This window comes from Ascochyta rabiei, chromosome 12, assembly GCF_004011695.2.
Source record: "Ascochyta rabiei chromosome 12, complete sequence".
In the NCBI taxonomy this organism is placed as follows: domain Eukaryota; kingdom Fungi; phylum Ascomycota; class Dothideomycetes; order Pleosporales; family Didymellaceae; genus Ascochyta; species Ascochyta rabiei.
The window spans coordinates 666,902-688,333 of NC_082416.1; the positions used below are offsets into that span (position 1 = coordinate 666,902).

Genomic DNA, 21,432 nt, shown 5'->3' on the forward strand with positions numbered 1-21,432 from the left:
CACTGATCCTAAGTCATGGGGTGTAAATGGTCTTTCGTTCACAACCCATATGGCGTTGCGGGGATGATTACCGAGGAAGCTGCGGATGTAATACTAGGGTCTCTGAACGCTCCGGTACTGTTCCGCCCTCGAACATTACTTCAAAGTTGCCATTGTTCGATATCCATGTCAAGACATGAGCGCATGACTTGTTACACAGTTGAATGTGAGAGCTTGCGATTGAAGGGAGACGTTTGTTCTACACGATTAGGATTTGCTGTGGAAAAGTGCTAATCCGGTATGCGCTTGGCAGGTCCTCCAATTAACAGCAGCCAGATCAAACACTGGTCATCACCCCTCATGTTCCGTTCGCCCGATTATGGGAGACACATCAATGCAATCTATTCACATACTAAGCGCGGAATTCCCGACCACTCATCTTTATTGCATTCGATGGCGACGGGTAAGTGTCCTTCACAGGTCCAATACCAGGAAGCGGTTGGAAAGATGGCGTGTTGGGCCAATCTCCGAGCCGAGCCGGGTCACCACCAATGCGAATCCATGTTGCATGAGATGGCACACCATTATCAAGGACGAACATGCGATACCATCCCGGCGGTGCCACATACGGGCCAGGAGGCGCGGTGACGGTGCAGCTCGGCCAGTTGGCACAATTAATGCGAGGAAAGAGGATGCGCGCGCCCATTGAATTGCCGTGAGTGCTGGCTTCCGATCCGAGGAGTGACACCTTGATGCCTGGTCCAGAACCTGTGACTTGGAAGTTATATTCTGCTTCGTTGATCCAGTCCTTGCTCTCGATTGTGAAGGCAGGCCGAGCCTTATTTTGAGTCAAGTACGGTGGTAGGAAAACCTCCAAGCGGTATTCCTGAGGATGCTTGTCGTCTTCCGGATCAGAGCCGGAAACTAGGACTCGGCCGTCGTCCATAAGCACGGCCTCCGAGTGATACATCCGCGCGATCGTAGTGTTAGCCATGATGCTCATGCGGTAGTGCTTCGGTTTCCTTGAATCATACAGAACCGCATTGAGGTTCGGCTTGTCGGCAAGACCGAAGCCTGCAGCACCTTCCTCTGCACCGTTGAGGATCAGGAAGGTACCATCAGGCAAAGTTGTCATACACGACATAACGCGGCGGGATGGCATGCGCTCGATTGTCCATTCGGGGTCAGGAATGTCAGGCTGAATCGTGACACAGTTGTCGATGCCCCAGGCAGGAGCTCGTCCAGCACCGCCACAGATGAGTACCTCAAGAGGCTCTTGGTACGGAAAATTTTGTGGTAGGAGAACCTGCGATCCCTCAAGAGGGTATGTTCGACCCCCAGTATCGTCGTTGACCGTCGCAGGAACCTTTGGCAGAATCTTGATCGGGTCCAAAGTGTTTTCGTTGAGGATACGGGCTTCGTTGTAATACTGGATCATGATACCTCCAGATGGTAGCACCACCAAGAATGGGTAAAGGTTGTACGGATCGGTATCAAGCAGATATTGAGCGTACTTGAGTCCGCCAGCGCGAGGAAGGACCTCCATGTTTGGTACCGACGGACCATTAGAGCCATTTTCACCGCCTACGACAAGTATCGAACCATTAGGCATGATCATACTGGACGGATACCAACGTGTAGTTTGTAGCTTGAGCTCGTTGGAGTTCTCCTGCCAGTCATTTGTACCATTGACACCAGCTGCACCGTTAGGCCAGTACATGCGAACACCAAATAAAGAGTCCGCGGACCAGCCACCAACGTTAATGACGCGTCCTGCTCGATCTGGCATTGTCAAACTGGCTGCGCAGAACACGTCTGTTTTGAGACCATTGAGTTCGCGGAATGCGTGGAAGATATCGCCGCCGATTGAGGGATCAAGTTCGTAGGCGCCAGTGCCATTAGGTCCAGTCCCGTGTTTTTCGAGGAATGAAATCTTGCCGTTGACAAGGGGTTGAGCAATAAGAGGAATGACAGGGCTTCCTACGAGAAATTCATACCTCCCAGCGGCATCGCCTTGAGGATAATCGAAGACATACAGAGGCTCTTCGGCAGTGTATTGGTACCAGGTAAGTCGGTTTCCTGCACCGCAAATGGCCTCTGGCTCGCCTGGGCAAGGAGTGTTGCATTCGTCTTCAGAGGCCTTCTGGGAGTTGGCCAGACCTTCCAGATTGCCGCAGTAGCACTCGACACCATACTCGAGTCCTGCAGTCATGTAGCCGTGCGTCGCGCACCTGTTGAGACACCAGGAAGGTGAATTGCCGGTTTCGTTGAATAGTTTCCAGGGCAGTGGCTTCTCCCAACCGCCCCCGTAGCTCGTTATACATCCCTGATAGGTCCAGTCTCCAACTTTCTGGACAGGTGCAGGTTTCTTGGTGATCTTGAGTGTCTTCTGGCTGGACCACACACTCAGCCTGTCGCCACCTCCGCATTTCTGAGTAGCGTCCCCACCACAATCGGTGTTGCACTGGGCGTCGTCGCTGGCAAGAGAGGCGTTCATACGCAGCTGCGTGTCGCACTATACAGCAGATGTCAAATTGAGAAGGCTGTGAGGATGTTGATGATCTTACAAAACACTGTGTATGGTACTCTAATCCAGCAACATCATACCCAAGCTTGGCGCATATGTTGGAGCAAGAAGCAATTGTCATAAGAGGGTCATCAGGTTGTTGGTTTTGCATCACTCGGTAGCCAGGTCCATCAACGTAGCAACCCTTATACTCAAAGCCGTCAGGAAGGCCGGTGGCGATGGGAGCGACGCTTGACGACGCTCCTGGAGTGGAAGATGGTGGCGGCTCGTTGCCCAGGTAGAAGCGAAAGAGCGAGAGGCGATTCGGGCCACCACACATTTCGGTCTGGTTGCCGTTACAGGGCATGTTACATAGTGCTTCTCCATCCACAGCAGGAGCACCACCAAACACAAGCGCATTACCGCAGAAACCTACTCGGATTTAGTAAAGAAACAGTGGTAGATAAAGCATACTGACACTCCCCAGAGTACTCGGTGCCGGCGAGTACGTAACTCTGAGCTCGACAGGCGTTACGGCATTTCTCGTTCGTCATCTGACCCTGTACAGCGGTGCCCTGTGGAAGTGAACGCCCTCCAGCTCCATCCACGTAGCACCCTTCGTATTGCCAACCACTTTTAGGCTCAGGGGTTGGCGTAGGTGTAGCGCTAGAGATACTCGACAGTGTGGTGGGCTCTAATAAAATTTCATCGGCAGTAGCGTTGAGTTTGCTGGAACTCATATCGCCGCCCAGGCCATCATCGATTTCGAAGGTATCGGATCGAGCTGGCAGCGCAGCAGTGCGTTCATACAACGAGAGATAGTCTGGGTCACCACATGCTTCGTCAAGCGCACCTGCACACGCCATGTTGCATCCTTCGCCATCACGGTCGAGATCACCAAAAGCGCTTACGGAATTGCCACAGAGACCTTGAACGTAAGTTAGCTATTGGCATTGGCAGATAGACAGAGGACCTCAGCTTGCAATTTCTGTTGTGTTCGGTTGCGGCTAGTGAGAACCCGGCAGAAGCACAGAATTCGATGCAGGTTCTGGCGTTTTGATCATCACTTGTAAGTGTGGCACTGCGCAGAGACCTCTGGCCAACCAAGTTGCTGTTTGTACATCAGTGAAGGATCTCTTGGCGTTGCTTTGACCATGCGCAGCAAAAAGCGAATGGCGATGAAGATCTTACCTGTAACATCCTTTGTACGACCAGTTCTTTGGTAAATCAGTAGAAGGCCCGAGACCCTGGCGTCCGGATAAAGTAGCGTTAGTGCATGTGTAAAGAAGTGTCAAGCATATACTTGTTGTGACAACCGACTGAACGAAATTGGAAGTGCGACCCATGGCAGGCAAAACAGCGGAAGACTGAAACAGTAGACCAAAGAGCAAAGACAGATGCTTTGTACAACACAATTTGCCGACTGCTGATCTTTCAAGGTTCAAAACGCAATCCCTTCGTGTCATCAATTGCTGACTGCGGTTATCCAGGAGATTGGGATTTGACTCGCTTTTCAAATGTTGACCTGATCTTAAAACCATTGATACTAACAAAAAGAGCGACAAGGTCCTGAGCGTGTGACATGGATGCACCCAGTATTGACATCGTGTACAGCTGAACGGGATCTGCCCAATCGCTATCTCGGGTGTGTGGTCTAATACGCAGCTCTGACACCGTAGAGTAGTGATAGATACACGTGAAGAGTCTTCTGAGCCACTAACTCGTGCTCATCGACACATTTCTCTCGTCCGTCATGATGAGGTGGTGTCTTATCAAATCCTACACGGCCCAACACGACTCTGCATCTCTCTGTTGTGCCGCTAAGGATCGGGATTCAGACAGTAACGACCGATCAGGCTCTTGTAGTTTCCTAGAGCGACACCTACGCGATGCTGAACCCGAAAGCTCGGTAATTTGTAAATCAATAGCGTCGGGTCGGTCAATTTTCTGGGTACAGCCCTTCGTATCATCACATGCTGACTTGATCCTGGATGCTTAGCGAACGCATTAACCTTGGTCAGGCAGGTCCGTAGAGAGATTGTGGGCTGCCCGAGCGTTCAGATTGGTGATTCGCAGCGAGATACTGCAGGAGCGGAGATCAGAACCCTTAAATAGAAGCGAGGCGGTAGGTGCAACTTCATGCAGCTGCATCGTTATCCACAAAGCCAAACTTTTCAATCTGAATTGGGTTCTTCTTATATTAATCATATTGCGAGCAGGGCTGGTGCGTCAGCAGACTTGTGCTCGGAGAATATCCCACGTCAGCGACATTCGATAGTTCAGCGAAATGGCCTCTACCAAGAGTCAGCTCAGTATCGCACGTGATAGCCCCAGAGATTTTGATCCTTGAAACCCACCAAGAGTCAAAGCAGCTTGTAGGACCCACGATGTAAATCAATTGTATTTTTGGCAACAGACAGTACGCACTACCGTGTCTGTGCGCGCAACGCCCGCTTTTTACTAGTAAAAACACCAAAATCTCTTATTTTAAAAGCTAATTAACTCTACTATTAATAGAGATAAAGACTAGCTTTCTATTATAAAAATATTCTATTTATATAGCTCTAAAAGCTAGTAGTAATTTTATTTTATAATATTTAGTATTAGCTCTAATAATATTTCTAAGAGTTTTAACGTACCCCACGGGCGAGCCGCTTAACAGGCGAGCCGCTCACTTTTGCTAAGCCCCTACCAAACTCCACCCTATTATAGCCCAAAATAACCTAGTTTAGTGCTATAAAGTGCAGTATGGCCTGTAATACTATTTAGAAACTACTTCTACCTCTTTCTAACACGTTTGCGCGTTGTGTCCTGTCTAATTGCACTGTCTACAGCGTCTTTAGGAAGGCTTACCTCCTTTAGCACGCACCTGCTTCTTTGCCTTCTTCCTATTACTACGCGCCCTAAACTCCTTTAAAGTTATTAATTGCAGGCTATCCTTAACTATTAGGGTCTCTTCTACCTAAACTTGCTTTCTTTTATGTAATTTTTATTGTGTAGCTGCCTTATTAGCAGCTTAAAGCTAAGTAATCTCCTGTTATACTAACACTAGCTTATGCGCAATTATTGCTGCCCCTTTTGCTACCTTCTTAAACGCCTTAACTATAGAGGTAGGCGAACTATCTATATACCTCTAAATCCTTGTCTTTATAAGTGTTAATTACAACCTAAGTTTAAGGGTGTTACTTAGGGTTTGCGACTGCTAGAGCTTGTTGTTAATAGATAGTAGTAGTAATAGAGTACGCAACTTTATATTAAGGGCTATTATAACCTGGTCTAGGTTAAATAGAACTAATCTAGCACCTTAGAACCCTCCCTAGATATTCTTAGAAGTAATTATAGCATTATAGGCGCGTATAAAGTATAGCAGGAACTCTGTCTTTATAATATAGTTAATCTAGTTATATATAAGTATTTTAGCTTAGCACTTATATGCCTTCTTTAAAGCAGTAAAATAACCTATATTAAGGGGCTATGTAAGGTGTAATAAGTAAGGAGGTAAATAGAGAGCAATAATCTTGTTATCCTTACAGTATTACTAGAATTTAAGAGAGTTATAGCTCTTATAACTATTAATAATAAGTAAATAGTAGGTGCTAATAGTACGCTCCTTTATATGCCTGTTAAAGTGCTTTAACTAGTTAAGACTAAGCTTGTTAGTAGTCTAGCTGTTATTAGAGACTCTAATAACCTAGTTATAAGGCAGATCCTCTTCTTTGTACCAGGTAGAGAGGTAGTAGTAGGCTTTAAAGATAAGGAAGGCCAGAATAGCCTATCCTTTGGTATTAATGCTCACTATAGCTGTAGCCTACTCTTGGTTGCCTAGCTAGATAGCCTTTGGCTGACCCTGTTGTTCTGAAGCTGTAACAACTGCTCCTAGGGAGATCTAGCCTATTATAAAGCCTGTCTTGTTAAAGTTGTACGTGTCTTTATCCTAGATACTATACTTAGCTTTAATATTAGCTACTAGGCTAAACTAGCCCTGTAGAACCTTAGAATCCTTATAGAGGGCTCTCTTGTAGTTATACTTGCAATTAAACTTAACTTTAAGCTCTAGGTGTTGCTTAACAAACGTACTAGGCCAGTTTACGCTAATAGGGCCTAGATTGCGCTTAGCGCGTAAAGAATTAGCTATAGTAGCTATATCTAAGAGCTAAGGGGAAAATCCTTACGTATCTAGCTTAAGAATATACTTAATAATTACCTTCTTCTTATTATTGTCTAGCTTCTGTAAGTTAGCTATAGAATCTGTGTGTAAAGGTTGTCCTGTATATTAGTTACTTAGTGTCTTTTAAGGGACCCTGTAGATAGCTGCAGCGCGTTACTAAGAGAGATTTATGTCTTGTTTAAGAGCCTAGAGCGCAAGCTGTATCTAAGCTTCCTTTAACGCATCTAAATGGTGTTGTTAAGAAGACATTGGTGTAGGAGGAGAAGTTTGGTGGGGGCTTGGCAAAAGTGAGCGGCTCGCCTGTTAAGCGGCTCGCCCGTGGGGTACGTTATAAAAGGTCTAGAAACTTTACTATACTAGTAAAAAATATTATATAATAAAATTACTACTAGCATTTAGAGCTATATAAATAGAATATTTTTATAAAAGAAAGCTAGTCTTTATCTCTATTAATAGTAGAGTTAATTAGCTTTTAAAATAAGAGATTTTGGTGTTTTTACTAGTAAAAAGCGGGCGTTGCGCGAATCCGGGCGTTGCGCGCACAGACACGGTAGAACCCTAATGGTGGGCGACGGTCTCCGCAGTGCGGCTGCAGGCAAGACCTATGATTAGACACCACTATGCATATGATAGATCACAACGCCCATCTACGCTAGCACAGCAAGCCATGTACTGACCATCCCATCGAACACCGAGTGTCGCCGGCGATTTCTGAGCGCGAGTCTGTCCCAGTTGGATGAACGCCTGAGAGCGCTCATTTTAAGCGGCATTGATATCTATCAATCCAGGTTTGTGCTGTGCGCGTCTCTGGCTGGTATAGACGATTAATGTCGCAAGATGATGCCGTCAACCAATTCTATAGCCGAGTGGATCTTCGTGGGCGAAAGTGAGTACTAGAGATGTTGGAAAATGTTATTAACAACAAATCGAAGTGTCACGCCGCAAACTTGTTCGAACGGAATGCGCCGTACCCGATCAGAAACAACCTGGAACGAATCTATCGCAAATGTCGGCGTTGGGTTGGTAACAACCTCTAGACTCCCAAAGGAGCTGTAGTATGCTCAGGATCTCCATCCAAAGGTTACAGAAAGCCATGTCTCCTCTTCGATCGCCCCGAACCTGGGTGCTGCCTATGACAACGGTATCCTTCCCCTGTCTTGGCTGATGGGTACATTGCAGGCCAGTACATGATGTACCACAAAGCATTTCTCATAGATGATACAAAATTCACAGCCAAGAGCGTTGAAGCTGGTGCCCCTACGAGAGCCAAGCAACTGGGCCGCGAGAATAGGAGCTTGAGAACCTGGGATGATAACTGCCACACATTTATCTACGAAGGCGACTACACCAGGTTCAAACAGAACAATGGCCTAAAAGACTTTCTGCTTGGCTCCGGGCAAGGAGCTTTAGCTGAGACAAGTCCCAACGATATAGTCTGGGGAGTTGAGTCCAACTTGGACCATACCGAAGGACACGGAGGAAAGTGAAGAGATCGCTAACTGATTGACGCGCTCGAACGAGCTAGATGGAAGTTGCGAAAGGAAGAATCCCAGGACAACAAATGCTGGAAGACCTCGGCGCCTTAACTTTGAACGGGCGGGGGGGATGCATGACCCCGCCGGTATTAACAGCGGGGTGGGACCGCGATCCTGGGGTCGGAAACGGAATCATTGAGAATTCCGGTCAACCCCTCAGCGGCTCCACACTAGAACGGCAGTGTGATATTCGAGTGCGAAATGCTCAAAAAGCGATCGATGAGCATACTTGAGTAGGCACGATTGAACATTCAGATGAACGTTGTGTGAAACCGCTGTTCAGATTAGCAATGTTCCATCAACTTCTTATCCAGCTCTCGCCGTCTATTATTGTCACCTTCAGCATCGTTGCGCTTGCTGCTCGGCTGTGGTACAACAAGTATGCAACTGGTCTGAATCATATCCCTGGACCATTCCTTGCCAGCTTCACAGACTTCTACCGTCTTGCAGTAACACGAGGTTATCGTCCGGAACGCTGGCATATCAAACTACATAAGCAGTACGGCGATCTCGTACGCATAGGTCCGCGAACAGTGCTTTGCTCAAGCAACAAAGCAGCCAAGAAGATATATGCGCTCAACGCTGGATTTGTAAAGGTTGGTCTGCACGCAGATCTACGTCTACTTGCTGACTTGGTATATAGTCCGATTTCTACACCGTGCAACAGACTCTGGCGAAAGGGGTCCCGCTGAAGACCTTGTTCACATCAACTGACGAGGCGTTTCATGCAAAATTACGCCGGGCTGTTAGCAATGCGTATGCTATGACATCATTGGTCCAGTTCGAGCCTTTGGTGGACTCTACGACAACAGAGTTTTTGAAACAGCTGAAGGAGCGATACGCTGACAGAGCAGATGAATCTGGTGTGTGTGACTTCGGTGCATGGCTCCAGTTTTATGCCTTCGACGTTATCTGCGAACTTACTTACTCCAAACGGATGGGCTTTGTGGATCGTGGACAGGATATCGAGAATGTTATATCAAGCCTCGAATGGCTCTTGAGTTACGCTGCAGTGGTCAGTCTAGCTGATAGACAGCTGTGGTTTTTGCTTACAAATGTGTCAGATCGGCCAGATTCCTATTCTTGACAGATTGTTTTTGAAGAATCCCATTCGGCGATGGCTGAGCGCGCGCGGTTGCATACCAAGCACACCGGTCGCTGTGTTTGCAAGTAAACGCATTCAGGAAAGCAAAGGTCAAACACCTGAGAAGATGGAGTCTGCCAGAGGACAATCCCGCCGCGACTTCCTCTCTAGGTTCCAAGAAGCGCACCAGAAGGACCCAGATTTCATGAGCCAAGAGCGTGTGCTTGCGCTCACTGTTGCCAACATGTTTGCAGGGTCTGACACAACCGCCATATCGTGAGTCAAACCCCCGTCTCTCCTGTTCAGTGGGCGTTTTGCTGAGCATTGGTCAGACTGCGTGCTATCTTTTACAATCTTATCCGTAACCCGGATAAGCTGTCCAGGCTCTACGCCGAACTCGATGAGTGTGAGGCATCAGGAATCTTTGAACGTGGCAATCCACTGGTGGCCTGGAGCGATGTGCGCGAGTTGCCGTATTTAAGTGCTGTGATCAACGAATCATTACGGACACACCCCGCCGCAGGTCTGCCATTAGAGCGGATTACACCAGCTGGCGGTGTGCGAGTTTGCGACGTATTTTTACCGGCCGGTACCAATGTTGGGTGCAGCGCCTGGACTCTGCATCTTGACCAGGAGCTTTGGGGTGAGGACGCGGACCGGTGGAGGCCAGAGAGATGGATTGAAGCCAGCGACACTAAGAAAGCGGAGATGAAGAACAGCATGTTCGCCTTCGGAGCAGGTTCGCGAACATGCATCGGAAAGAACGTTAGTTATCTAGAGATGTACAAGTTGGTTCCTGCGGTGTTGCGCAGCTTCGACGTAAGTTTCAAACATGCTGATGAAGCTCCACTGACCTAAACGCACAACAGATCGATTTATTGTACCCAGAGAAGGAATGGACACTCCACAACGCATGGTTCGTCAAGCAGAGCGATTTCTACGTGAGATTGCGATCGAAGGAGGTCTGAGCGAGATAAAAAGCGAGTGGCTGGCGCTGAACACTGTCGTCCTTTGCTTGACTTGAAGGTATAGGCTTTGCTCTTGAAATAAAAAATTATTAAGTCCATGAAGTCATATTGCTGATTAGCGCCCTATATGTTTTCCCAACACGCTCGTCGTAAATCCGAACTTACTATGTAGTGCATGCAATGCTTGAGACGTACGGATTTTCTACAAGAAATCAGGTCTTGGCCGGAATACCTGATGGAGATGTTGGGGTTTATGAGCCACAAGTGGGAATCTCTCTCACAACAGCCAACATCACTGCGTTGTCTACTTGCCCGGCTTACATGTTCGGTAACAGGGACGTAAAAGCAGCCAGCTTAACAAGGCATCTTGTCTGATTATCAATACATATCGCCAGAGCGACTCAAAGGAAATCTTACTTGAAATCAACCAACCTAATTCAACTTCGTGTTTGAGGCCTCTTCCACACACAACGTATCGTCGAAATCAATTGCACAAGTCCAGCGTGGAGGAGACGAGCCTAAGTTCGCTCTCGAACAAGTCTCCGTACCTCAGCCCGGAGAACATGAAGATTTGGTGAAGAGCTCTTACGTCGCCCAGAACCCCACTGATGGTACGCTGTAGTAAATAGGGCCGTCGATATCATGCCAGACGTCTAACATGACCTAGTGCAATCACTTGACGGGAATGCTTTCGGGGACGGCACAGTTCTTGGCTGCGACTTTGTCGGTGCCGTACAACAGGTCGGCAGGAACGTGTCTCGGGTCAAGAAAGGCGACACCATTGCCACCCTGATCTAGGGCCGAGAAGTCAAAGGCCACGGAGCTTACAATCAGTACACGCTCGCCAACGAGTTCATCAGCTAGCTTCAAGGTGCCAAAGTCCATTTCGTTCGAGGCCGCTGCGACCGTGCCTTTAGCTTGTTGCACAGCTTGGCTCGCTCTCTTCTTCAAAGAATGTTTGGCTATTGACCGCAAGAGTGGCAAGGAAACCTCGGTCTTGATCTGGGGCGGAAGCTCAAGCGTAGGCATTTATGCGATGCAGATCGCGCGCCATCACGGCTTTGATGTCATAACAGTCTGCTCACCCACACATCACGAGCATGTGAAGTTCTTGGGTGCAGACCATGTTTTCGACTATAAATCGTCCGACGTCATGGACCAAATCAAGGAGGCTGCACCCCGGTTACAGTACATCTTCGATACCATTGGCGACAAGTTTTCCTCTTCCACGGCGTCGTATGCGCTCGGCGAGGCAGACGGTACACTTTGCACGGTAAGACCGGGCAAGGCTAACACGGAGGGTGTGTCAAGTCAGGCAAAGGTTACCGACATTTTGGTCTGGACGGTGTTCTTGAAGGACTACCAGTACAAGGATTCGAAGTGGCCTGCGAACGAAGGCGATCATAAGTTGACAAGCGAACTGTTTGAGAATTTGCCCCAGTTGCTTGAAGATGGTACGATCAGGCCAAATCAGCCCAAGGTCTTAAAGGTTTTGGAGAAGGTGCCGGAAGGGTTCCAGGAGTACAGGGATTGCAAGATCTCTAGTTACAAGATCGTATACGCGATCTAGATAATTAGTTCAATTGCGGCTGCGCAAGGGTGCCTCATTCCAGCCTGACTTACAGTCTTGAATGCCCATTTCCCTTGATGATGGTACGATGCAAGTCTAGAGATAGTTACATCTTCCCTTACACGCCGATTTTTGTTCACATTTGCCAAGTTATATTAGCCATTCCAGGGCGTCTTTTCAATAGCTCCAGAAACAAAGTCAAAGGTTCAACTGTGAGCCTCAATCTTGAAGTATAGCACTCTTCTGACTCTGCCTTGAGCCATCATCTTCTAATTTTCACCGTAGCCGTTAAGCCCCAGATCTGCTGGTATCCGGCCGGAAAAAGTTCCTTGTGTCGCCCTCGTAGTCTTCCCACTCTGACATTCCATCATCCTCGATAGCCGTACCCTCAAAATCCAGCCTACCCAACGCTCCTCCTCGCGCTCCACCGCCCTGCTCTGCATCTCTAGACTCAGCTCCCACCTGTCCCATTGTCGTTCCATGACCACTAGCTGGCGCACCAGTCCGCAGTGATTCAAAACCATGCGTCTCCAAATGTTGGAAATCATACGGCGAGCCGATATCCAGAACTTTTCCTTGTCCCTCCACCTCCCTGCTCCCCCTCTTTCTCTGACGGCCAAACTTGAAAACGCGCTTGATCTTCCTTCCCACGCGGCGCCATCCCGACCCCTTCGTTGATTTGGTCGGCGACCTAGGAGGAGACTTGATACTTTTGCGTGGGCTTGGGGGCTGGATGTTCATCGGCTGCAGACCTTGATTCGGTAGGGGAGGGAGTGGAGGTGGGGGAAGCGCAGTCAGCGTCAGGTCTGGCACAGAGTAGGACGTGACTGTACGCGCTGTCCCTGGGCGCTGGGGGGATTGGTAGAAGAAGTCGTAGTCTGCATTTGGGTGGGACTCTGAGTGGAGGTTGGAGGCGCTACGAGAGAAGACCGAGCTCGGTAGAAGAGGAAGGAAACGGCGCGAATCGTTGGGTGTCATGGGAGGGTTATCTTGGCTGTGCTGTGGTAAGAGTGTGGTAGTACGCTGGCGAGCAGGATATGAAAAGTTTCGGGACGGAGGGGCTTCTTGTGGAGTGGTGGATGGCGGCATATGCGTCCAAGTGAAGGCGGGCTTGTGTTAGCCAGGTGCACAGAAACTGTCGACGGAAAAAGTGCTGATGGAAAGTTGAACGTCGAAATTCAAGTACGTCAGAAATAAGACACAAAGCATCAGCCCGTCTTTTGAGTACCGTGTTGCTTTGTTGCGGTTTGTCGCTTGACAAACGTGTCGAGGTGAAAGCGAGCGACAAGCATTGTGCAGCCTGGAGCGCAATTTGATGAATGGGGAGCCGACACAATAAGTTGGTTCAGGATACGGTGTTTGTTGAAGGGTTGAGCGCACATGCTAACGATCTGTTGGTACGTGTGAGTATGACCTGTACGTATTTGGTGACTTGAACGAAGATGTCCTTGTTCTTTGTTGATATCTTATGTACTTCTGCAAATGTTCTATGACGTACATGGTATATTATACTTTTCCGCATCCCTGTGCGTATTTGAAACAAATCATTCTGCCGGGCGCATGTGTGTTCGCTCTACTTCATGAATCCCTTGGGTCCGCCCCACTGTCCTTTGACCATGTAGTTCTGGTAAACCCATGGGAAAAAGTCCTTCTTGAGGTAGTAGAATGCCTTGCGAGGCACGCCCTGGTCCAGGCCAAGGATACGTCCGAAAGTCTCCTTTGGCACACCACCATACTTGAACTCCGCAAGCAGCACCTCCTTCTCTCCTGTGGTCAGCGGGCAGGATGTGTAACCGTCGTAGTCTGCATTGAGTTGTTGTTGTTTATTTTCGATTGATCGCAGGATGTTCGAAACCAGGACGGGCGCCTGTGCAGTGACAGCAGCCGCGGTCTTGGAAGTTGGGAGAGACGAAGCATCACCTGCAGACCAGACGTTCGCAAACTTTTTGTGTCGGAGGGTGGCGTTGTCGACATCGACGAAACCGGCTGCATCAGCTATCGGGCTTTCTTTGACAAACGCATGAGGTCCCATCTTTGGTACTGCGTGCAGAAGATCGAACTTCTTCTCCACCTTCTCGCCAGCCGCGGTCTTAAAGGTGGCAGTCTGACCGTCGATGGCGACCAAGTCGTGAGCGAAAAGGCCCTCAATACCGCGCTCCACGCGCAACTTTTCAAGAGCAGCAGCGTACTTGGGTACACCGAACATTGTAGGCAGGCCAGTTGCGAAAGAGATATCGATTGCAGAACTTGAGTCATTCTTCTTGTACAGTCCAGCATTGGACCATCGATCCCAAGCTAGCCACATAACCTTCTGTGGTGCGCCAGCACATTTGATGACGCCTGCAGGCTGTGTGAAGATTGCAGTTCCTTTTTTGAAAGCCGAAATATCGCGGTTGGCCTTGTCGCAAGTCTCGTAGGTGTAGACTGTAGACACGTTTGATGAAGTATCGGCAAGCGCCTCTTGCAGCCCAGAGATGCTCGATGTGTCGACCTTGATGCCGGGAACGACGATAAGCTGCTCGTAGTTCAGCTTGTCGCCGTTGCCGAGTGTGATGCTGTTGTCTTCGGGGGTGAAGCTCCCGACACTGTTGGCGTAGAACTTGAGTTTTGAGTCGAGAAGTGGTGCCAACGGCTGCTTAAGGTCCTCCTTGTTCTTGAGACCACCGCCAACGAGCGTCCATCCTGGCTGGTAATGATGGTACTCGGCTGGATCGACAACCGCGATGTCCTCTGCATTAAACTTCCCCGATCGCAAAAGCTGGTGCGAGATTGAAGAACCAGCTGCTCCAGCACCGATCACCACAATCTTGTGATTCCTTGAGGCTGTGTTGACAGATGACACCGTCGCGAAGGTACGGGCAGATACCTTTTGTGCCACCTGGCACGTGACGCGGCTGCTGAACATATTGCGTGCTGGTGATAGTCTCTCCTTCGAACTTAGGTTTGCAGCGTAGATCCTTCAACGTAGTCAATCAAGCCGGCTCTTCCTATGTTCCTTTGACCCTGCTACGCACCCGCAAACTGGTCTTTGAATGTGTTTGCTGAGAAATCGCGCCTCCAAAGCAGTAGAATTTGAACCCACAATCACGTCTTACGCGCTAAGCAGATTAGCGTCGCCGCAACTGGCTCCCGAATTCAAGATTCCTGTTCTCCGCAAACATACGATCATCAAGCCGTAAGACACAACCCCTGAGTGTTCGGAACATCGGCGTTCCCACATGATACTATCGGCTCGTCGGTGATGCATTGCTGTATTGGTGGTTACACTGTGCGATCCGCGAGGCTCCGTCCCCACCATAAATGTCGCCGCACTTGTGTGGAAGCAAAGTCGTCGACGCAAGGCACAACACATACGTTGTGAGCAAGATATGAGTGAACGTCTACTGCGAAATTACAACATTGGGCCGACAACATCCTTGTACAGTGTTGTGCGATGCGCTCACCTAAGTTTTTTTTCCTCGCCGAACGCACTGCCCAGCCCAGATGACCTTAGATAAGGCCCTATAGACTATACAGCTTTCTTGCCAGTTATTTCCTTGTCACTTACGCACAAACTAGTGCATGTATGGAGTGTCATACTTACTTGTTTAAGCAGACGTTTATGTTACCCTCTTGCTCCCTGCTGGCGGATGGCGAAAGAAACAAATCTCTTTTGCAGTCCGCCACCTTGACGCATCAGTGAACACAACACGGAGTCGTAGGCTTCTTGGTGACTTTCGGCTGTTAATACACAATGTGCAGTCTTAGATTGGAACCCATGGTATCCTACAGTGATTTGCAAGAACTTTCAAGATGACTACATGACAGCAGAACCCCTTCAGCATTGTACGGACAGTATTGAGCCGCCTGGCCCCCAAACCAGCATCAATACATGCATCTAAACACGCACGTACACTGTATGTTGGTAGCCGCTCACAGCGCGTGGGGCTAAGCCAGAACACCCCTGTGGAAGAAGTCGCTTCAAAAAAAAAAGCCGTATATAAAAAAACGCTACGATTGGAAGCTGGCACGCAGTCAAGAGACTACAGTTCCCAACCACGTCTTTCAGAACGGTTCCCATCCAGCACATCACACGAACCCAGCATCCATCCCGTCTTCGAAAACCACCACAGGAACATTCCAATACATCGTCACAGATCCATCAAGCAGAGCCACAGTCACCATCGATCCAGTTTTGGACTTTGATCCATCTACAACGACAATCAGCACGACCTCCGCGAACGCTCTCCTCGCTCTAGTCGCTGAGAAGAGCTACGATGCTGAGTACGTTCTCGAGACACATGTCCACGCCGATCACCTGAGCGCTGCATCCTACCTGCAAGCACAACCAAGGCAAACACAAGACCAAGCACCGCAGATCGAGATCGGTAAGCGAACAGGCCAAGACCAGGAACTCTTCAGCAAACGCTATGGAGTGCCAACCCACGAGCACAGCATCGCCTTCAACAAGCTATTCGACGACGACGACGACGACGACGAGAAATTTCGCGTAGGAGGCCTGCAATCCCAGGCGATCCACCGCCCAGGCCACACACCAGACCACACGCGGTACAAGATGGGCTCGCACGTCTTCGGCGGCGACTCGCTCTTCCACGCCGACGTCGGCACCGCGCGCACCGATTTTCCTGGCGGCAGTGCGCAGCAGCTTTGGCTGTCGGGTCAGAAGCTGCTGGCTTTGCCGGACGAGACGCGGATTTGGACGGGCCATTGTTATCCTCCTGCAAATCGGACAACGCACAAAGAGGTAGATGAACATCTTAGGGGCTGTGTGACGGAGGACGGCCTTGTCAAGGCGCCGAGGCTGCTGCATCAGAGTTTGCAGATCAACGTCAGAGGCAGGAGGCTGCCGGTGCCGGATGAAGATGGTCAGAGGACGTTGAGAGCGTCGTTGAAACTAGCAGGCGTGGGGCTCTTGTAGGTGGCTGGATTGATGGATGAGCGGGTGTCTGTAGTTGTGCGCTGGGTGCTGAGTGGTTACAGAAAGGTAGGAGGTGCGAAGCCGAGGGTGCTGCAGGTCTCGCAGGCGGTCCTTGTAGGCGTCTGACGCGGCTAGAAGTGTTGCGACTGTTTTCTTGTGGTCAACTGAGTGTTATCTCTTCGATCTTTGGGTCGGTGGCCCAGGAGTCATCCAAAGCGAAACCGGCCATCTTGTCGAATGCAATCACATCATCGACTTATGCAGGTCCAACAAGTCTCCATATCCGTTGGCCTTCACATACATTATATGCCCTTAGTATCACGGGTAAATTAAACCCTGGGACTGCATGAATGACATTCCCAGCCGGTGTGCAGGGAGGTCCACTTCTGATGACGCCTCCAGCGGTGATGAAAACATTGCGAGGGCCGTGGTTCCAGAGTAGTTGCTCGAACGTCTGTCCGGTATTTTCAGCTGCCTTGGACATTTCCGAGGCTTGCATCAATTGTTCGAATGAGTCGTCCACTTCATCGGCAGACAGCGACTCTGTCCATCTGCAGTACAACAATGTGCGCCATACCATGTCCTCCAGGGAACGAGTCAGTAGACTTTTGGCCTTCGAATGTTTCGGGTGGTGGTGCTGTTGCTCAAACCTCTCCATAATGTAGCGCAGAGGGTTTGAACATGGGATGGTTTCGATAATCTCAACTGCTACTGCAACACGAAAAGCGATCTGACGGTTGCCAACCGCCCGCACTGAGAGTGTGGAGCCCAACGAGGGAAATGGTACAAAACATCGTAATCCTTCCGCCCTTTCTTGGGTGCAGCACCAATCAATCGTCCAGCTAGGAATAGCGTGTTCGTCTCCACTTTTGTTCCGGTAGGCTAGTCCAGCGTAGAGTAATGCCACCGGGCTACAGTGCTGCAACATATATAGCGTGGTTTAGGCAAAGAGTGTCGTATGCGATACTAGTAATCCATCATCGTAAAACCACGGTCTTCTTCACACACCAGTCCAAGCAGGGAGTAGATACAGTCTCTCAGGTCAGATATCCTCAAATTCGTCCAGTCGCAAGCCAAGTAGAGTAGAGCCAGGAGGCTCAAGCTATCTCCGCAGCTTCTTTGTATCCGATCACAAACCCAGACAGCCGCTGGTGGTTCCCCGTCTGTAGGCTTGAATGGCGTGTACAGTAGGTCCAATCGCTCTCTGTATGCTTTGTAGTTCTTGGAGGGTATGTGAGAGAGCATTCGTAGCCAAGTAAATACTAGCATAGCCCTCTGGACGGCATCCCATCGTATCTTGTCCGAACCACAGAACAATGTAACAGAGGTGGCCAGACCAATCTCCTGAATCACCCAAAGACGAGTCCAGTAGTCGTTCTCCATGAGCAAAATTATCAGGCCAAGATCCCCATCTTTGAAAGAGGAGGCACCCAGTAGCGGTGCGTAGATACGGTTTGACAGTTCGCTGTCTTCGTCCCACGAGGTAAACTTATATATATCCGGCAGATGAACTGTTTGTATAACTTTGCTATCTCTTTTATCAAATATATCCCCCTCTTACTTCCATCGTCCTCTAGTCCAAGCCAGGCTACGACTGTACCTGCCATCCGATAGACATCCTTCATCTTCTGCACCTGGTGGCCCCTTTCAATGTCATCTTGCTGGTTAATACACAAAGCGTCAACCCACAATATGCTCACTTCATCCGTTCGAAGTTGAAACAAAGCATCGGCCAAGTTGTTCGTAACTTGCACCTCAGATGCGTTGACATAGACTGGGCGAGTCTGGCATGCGTCACAGACGTAGGATAGAGCCGTGTAGTTTTGTCCATCATCAAGTGAGCAAACGCTGAGTCTGCAGCGGATCGTATCGGTTGAGTGCAAGTCGGGGGCCAGGACTTCGAGCAACCGAATCTCGTTTCGAGTGTCATCCAGCGGCTCGTGAATGGGTGAGGTGTGATCTTCCTTGAACACTATAGACAGGGAATGGCGTGCGTAAAGTCGAAAGTACCATTCAATGGTCTGGTTCAGGGAGTGGTAAAGATGCGAGAAGCGTAAGTCGTGGTTCAGAGATTGTGTCTGCCCGGAGGGACGAAAGCTCAGCCTTGCCGCGCACCTGCAGGAGAAGTATGCAGGTATGCAGACGTCAAGGCAGCATGTGCCTGTTCACATCTAAGCGCACCAATGATCTTGGACGAAGGCAGGTGCGACGTTCTGAGACGGCGTGTACAATGAAGTACAACTTCGAATTGTGTAGATCGTGAATTGAGCAGTCGTGGATGTTTAACGCCAATTCCCATCCCTTTGAAAATGCCGTAAAAAAGGTATCGTAAAGACACAAGAGCACGTAACGAAACAAAGCCTCAAAGCTGCACTAGTTGTTTAACCAGTCCAGGAATTCTGGTGTGAAGTAGCTGACGATGATCGTGGCACCTGCTCGCAGAATACCCTGTGTGGCCTCCTCAGCCATCGCTCTTAGATCGAAAACACCTGCAGCGGCCGCTGCGTGAATCATGGCGTACTCGCCAGACACCTGGTAGGCTGCGACTGGCATATCCTTGCCAATCTCTTTCGCGTCGCTGATGATGTCAAGGTATTGGCTGGCAGGCTTGACCATGATGATGTCTGCACCCTCGCTGATGTCTCGTGTGATCGCTCGTCGAGCAAGACCACGACCGCCCGGTGGCAGCTGGTAGCATCGTCGGTCGCCGAATGAGGGGCATGAGCCTGCAGCATCACGGAAGGGGCCATACAGACACCCGGAGAACTTGGCGGAGTATGACATCAGCACGACCTGGTGCGCGATACCAGCCTCGATGAGCTTCAGCTTGATAGCACGGATGCGTCCATCGTTCATGTCTGAAGGTGCAACGCAGTGTGCGCCAGCCAAAGCGTATGAGATGGCGACATCGCTAATTCGCTCTACCGAGAGCTGGTTGTTCAAGCTGCCGTCATCTCTCAAGATACCACAGTGCCCGTGTGAGGTGTATTCGCAGAGGCAGACGTCGGCGGTGATGAAGAGATCGGGGAACGAGCGGCGCAGGAGGCGAATGGCCTTGATAACGGGGCCCTTGGGGTCGTCTGCGTTGCTGCCGAGGGCGTCTTTCGCGTTTGGTGCGATTGGTACACCGAAGAGAATGACCGACTTCAGACCCTTGGCAACGAGCGGCGTGAGGTAAGGAACAATCTTGTTCAGACCGCGGCGGTGCTGGTTTGGTAGGGAAGGAATTAGAGTCTCCTCGTCAGGCTGGTCCGAGATGAAGAGGGGGTAGATGAGCATCGACTACATGATATCAGTGGGGCGCACGACACAGACGGACTCATTTCGAGCGCACCTTTGTGAGCTGTCGCTCTGCCTGCCATGCTCGTGCCAAGGGGTGCGAATAACCTCCATGCAGTTGACTCTTGATGTCGCCAGATATGCTGACGCTGGTGGCAGCTGTGCTAGCGTAAGAGCGGCCGGCCTCGGAGGCTGCTGAGCGCAGGTCCGGCCTGACGGGGTTGCGGTAGGCAATGTCTGAGACGAGCGACGAGAACGACATGGCGGCAATGTAGGACGTGGAGAAGTGAGGTGAGGTCGTGTGGAGCGGAGCGGGACGGCGGTAGGTAAAGAAGCGGCGGCAACGCGTGCGGTGTGGAGCTAACAACGTCGGTTATAAGCGTTCTAGGTGCAAATGCTGATGGAGGAAGATGCTCAGGTGGCGGACTGTGATCGGCAGCCGAGGAGTCAAAATTGCGCCCAAGACTTGCAAGACGTACGCAATTGGTCAGCGAGAGTAACGTGTCAAGTCATGGAGGCCGAGAAGTAGGCAGAATTGATTGTTTAAATTCATATCGACAGGAACGAAGGCCCGGAGTGTTGCTCGACGCATCGCGCCTTCCGCTTGACTGCCGAGTCATCTCCAGCCAACCAAAAGCCAAGGATTACCGAATGCAGGGATGCAGTGTGCACAGAGCTCCGAATCGCCACTCCGAGTTCCGAAAGCGTCTCTAGCACTATAGTCTCAGGCATAAGTTTTGTGAGTGGATTGCGCAGTGGGTGATGCAGCCAAAACATGAGCGAGTTAAAGGATAGAGCAAGGCGTCAACACTGCCTCAGACGGCTAATCACTCGACTCCAGAAGAAAGGAGACACGCCAACTTTCGCTGCCTACTAAGCCACACAAGCAAGCCTACATCAGGGCAAGGAACTGCTTGAGGGCACACTCGGGATTGCGTGTGTCTTACATAACAAAACTGTCAAGCTTCTTCAAAGCGCAGACAACATGAATATTTGTGGGAGCTCTTGCACCTTTGGTGCGTAATCCTAGGCGGGGTTACCACCTACCTACACTACTTATGCCTGATACCATAGTAAGCACGCCTACCTCAGTCCCTCTAAACTAGATGCCGTACGTGCCCGTCACCTCAGAGGTTTCCCGTCTTACACGGCGCAACCCTCACACATTGACAAAGGAACAATCCTAGAACCCGTCTGTACATGTCGAACGTCCAGCCAGACTACAGATCACAAGACTCACTGAAACGAATTAAGATTGGCCCCCTAACTAGCCTAGACTAGACTAAACTAAACTAAACCGCTGTTTCCCTACTGCTACGAAAGCAGAGACAGCTATATACACCCCCAATCCCAACCCCAACCCCAACCCCAACCTAAGCCTGAATCGCGGCATGGAAATCGAAAAGAAGGATTGCAACGCCAGAT

The 21,432-nt window shown here is 49.9% G+C and overlaps 8 protein-coding genes across 8 annotated transcripts, besides 9 other annotated features; 3 read left to right on the plus strand and 5 right to left on the minus strand.

Moving 5' to 3' along the window:
* Positions 1-391: 391 nt before the first annotated feature.
* Positions 392-4,026, minus strand: EKO05_0007301 (uncharacterized protein; the record flags this gene model as incomplete). Its single annotated transcript, XM_059637011.1, has 5 exons — positions 392-2,494; positions 2,547-2,917; positions 2,964-3,413; positions 3,469-3,596; positions 3,677-4,026. 5 exons carry the CDS (start codon positions 4,024-4,026, stop codon positions 392-394), a joined length of 3,402 nt encoding a protein of 1,133 aa, XP_059492994.1.
* A 961-nt stretch (positions 4,027-4,987) lies between these two features.
* Positions 4,988-5,108: a dispersed repeat.
* Positions 5,062-5,196: a dispersed repeat.
* Positions 5,117-6,984: a mobile genetic element.
* Positions 6,985-6,994: 10 nt separating this feature from the next.
* Positions 6,995-7,114: a dispersed repeat.
* Positions 7,115-7,132: 18 nt separating this feature from the next.
* Positions 7,133-7,207: a mobile genetic element.
* A 1,271-nt stretch (positions 7,208-8,478) lies between these two features.
* EKO05_0007302 (uncharacterized protein) lies at positions 8,479-10,240 on the plus strand (the record flags this gene model as incomplete). Its single annotated transcript, XM_038943374.1, has 5 exons — positions 8,479-8,784; positions 8,832-9,203; positions 9,253-9,548; positions 9,605-10,091; positions 10,142-10,240. 5 exons carry the CDS (start codon positions 8,479-8,481, stop codon positions 10,238-10,240), a joined length of 1,560 nt encoding a protein of 519 aa, XP_038794081.1.
* Positions 10,241-10,912: 672 nt separating this feature from the next.
* On the minus strand, positions 10,913-11,269 carry EKO05_0007303 (uncharacterized protein; the record flags this gene model as incomplete). The annotated part of the gene is made up of 1 exon (XM_059637012.1): positions 10,913-11,269. One exon carries the CDS (start codon positions 11,267-11,269, stop codon positions 10,913-10,915), a length of 357 nt encoding a protein of 118 aa, XP_059492995.1.
* A 124-nt stretch (positions 11,270-11,393) lies between these two features.
* EKO05_0007304 (uncharacterized protein) lies at positions 11,394-11,810 on the plus strand (the record flags this gene model as incomplete). The annotated part of the gene is made up of 1 exon (XM_038943413.2): positions 11,394-11,810. One exon carries the CDS (start codon positions 11,394-11,396, stop codon positions 11,808-11,810), a length of 417 nt encoding a protein of 138 aa, XP_038794080.2.
* Positions 11,811-12,098: 288 nt separating this feature from the next.
* EKO05_0007305 (uncharacterized protein) lies at positions 12,099-12,788 on the minus strand (the record flags this gene model as incomplete). Its single annotated transcript, XM_038947223.2, has 1 exon — positions 12,099-12,788. The coding sequence occupies one exon, from the start codon at positions 12,786-12,788 to the stop codon at positions 12,099-12,101; it is 690 nt and encodes a 229-aa protein (XP_038794079.2).
* Positions 12,789-13,383: 595 nt separating this feature from the next.
* EKO05_0007306 (Eukaryotic sulfide quinone oxidoreductase) lies at positions 13,384-14,715 on the minus strand (the record flags this gene model as incomplete). The annotated part of the gene is made up of 1 exon (XM_038947222.1): positions 13,384-14,715. One exon carries the CDS (start codon positions 14,713-14,715, stop codon positions 13,384-13,386), a length of 1,332 nt encoding a protein of 443 aa, XP_038794078.1.
* A 966-nt stretch (positions 14,716-15,681) lies between these two features.
* EKO05_0007307 (uncharacterized protein) lies at positions 15,682-16,854 on the plus strand (the record flags this gene model as incomplete). Its single annotated transcript, XM_059637013.1, has 3 exons — positions 15,682-15,706; positions 15,893-16,724; positions 16,791-16,854. The coding sequence occupies 3 exons, from the start codon at positions 15,682-15,684 to the stop codon at positions 16,852-16,854; spliced, it is 921 nt and encodes a 306-aa protein (XP_059492996.1).
* Positions 16,266-16,289: a tandem repeat.
* A 2,247-nt stretch (positions 16,855-19,101) lies between the features above and the next one.
* EKO05_0007308 (Porphobilinogen synthase) lies at positions 19,102-20,269 on the minus strand (the record flags this gene model as incomplete). Its single annotated transcript, XM_038943319.1, has 2 exons — positions 19,102-20,010; positions 20,063-20,269. 2 exons carry the CDS (start codon positions 20,267-20,269, stop codon positions 19,102-19,104), a joined length of 1,116 nt encoding a protein of 371 aa, XP_038794075.1.
* Positions 20,270-21,050: 781 nt separating this feature from the next.
* Positions 21,051-21,083: a mobile genetic element.
* A 189-nt stretch (positions 21,084-21,272) lies between these two features.
* Positions 21,273-21,305: a tandem repeat.
* Positions 21,306-21,349: 44 nt separating this feature from the next.
* Positions 21,350-21,381: a tandem repeat.
* Positions 21,382-21,432: the final 51 nt, after the last annotated feature.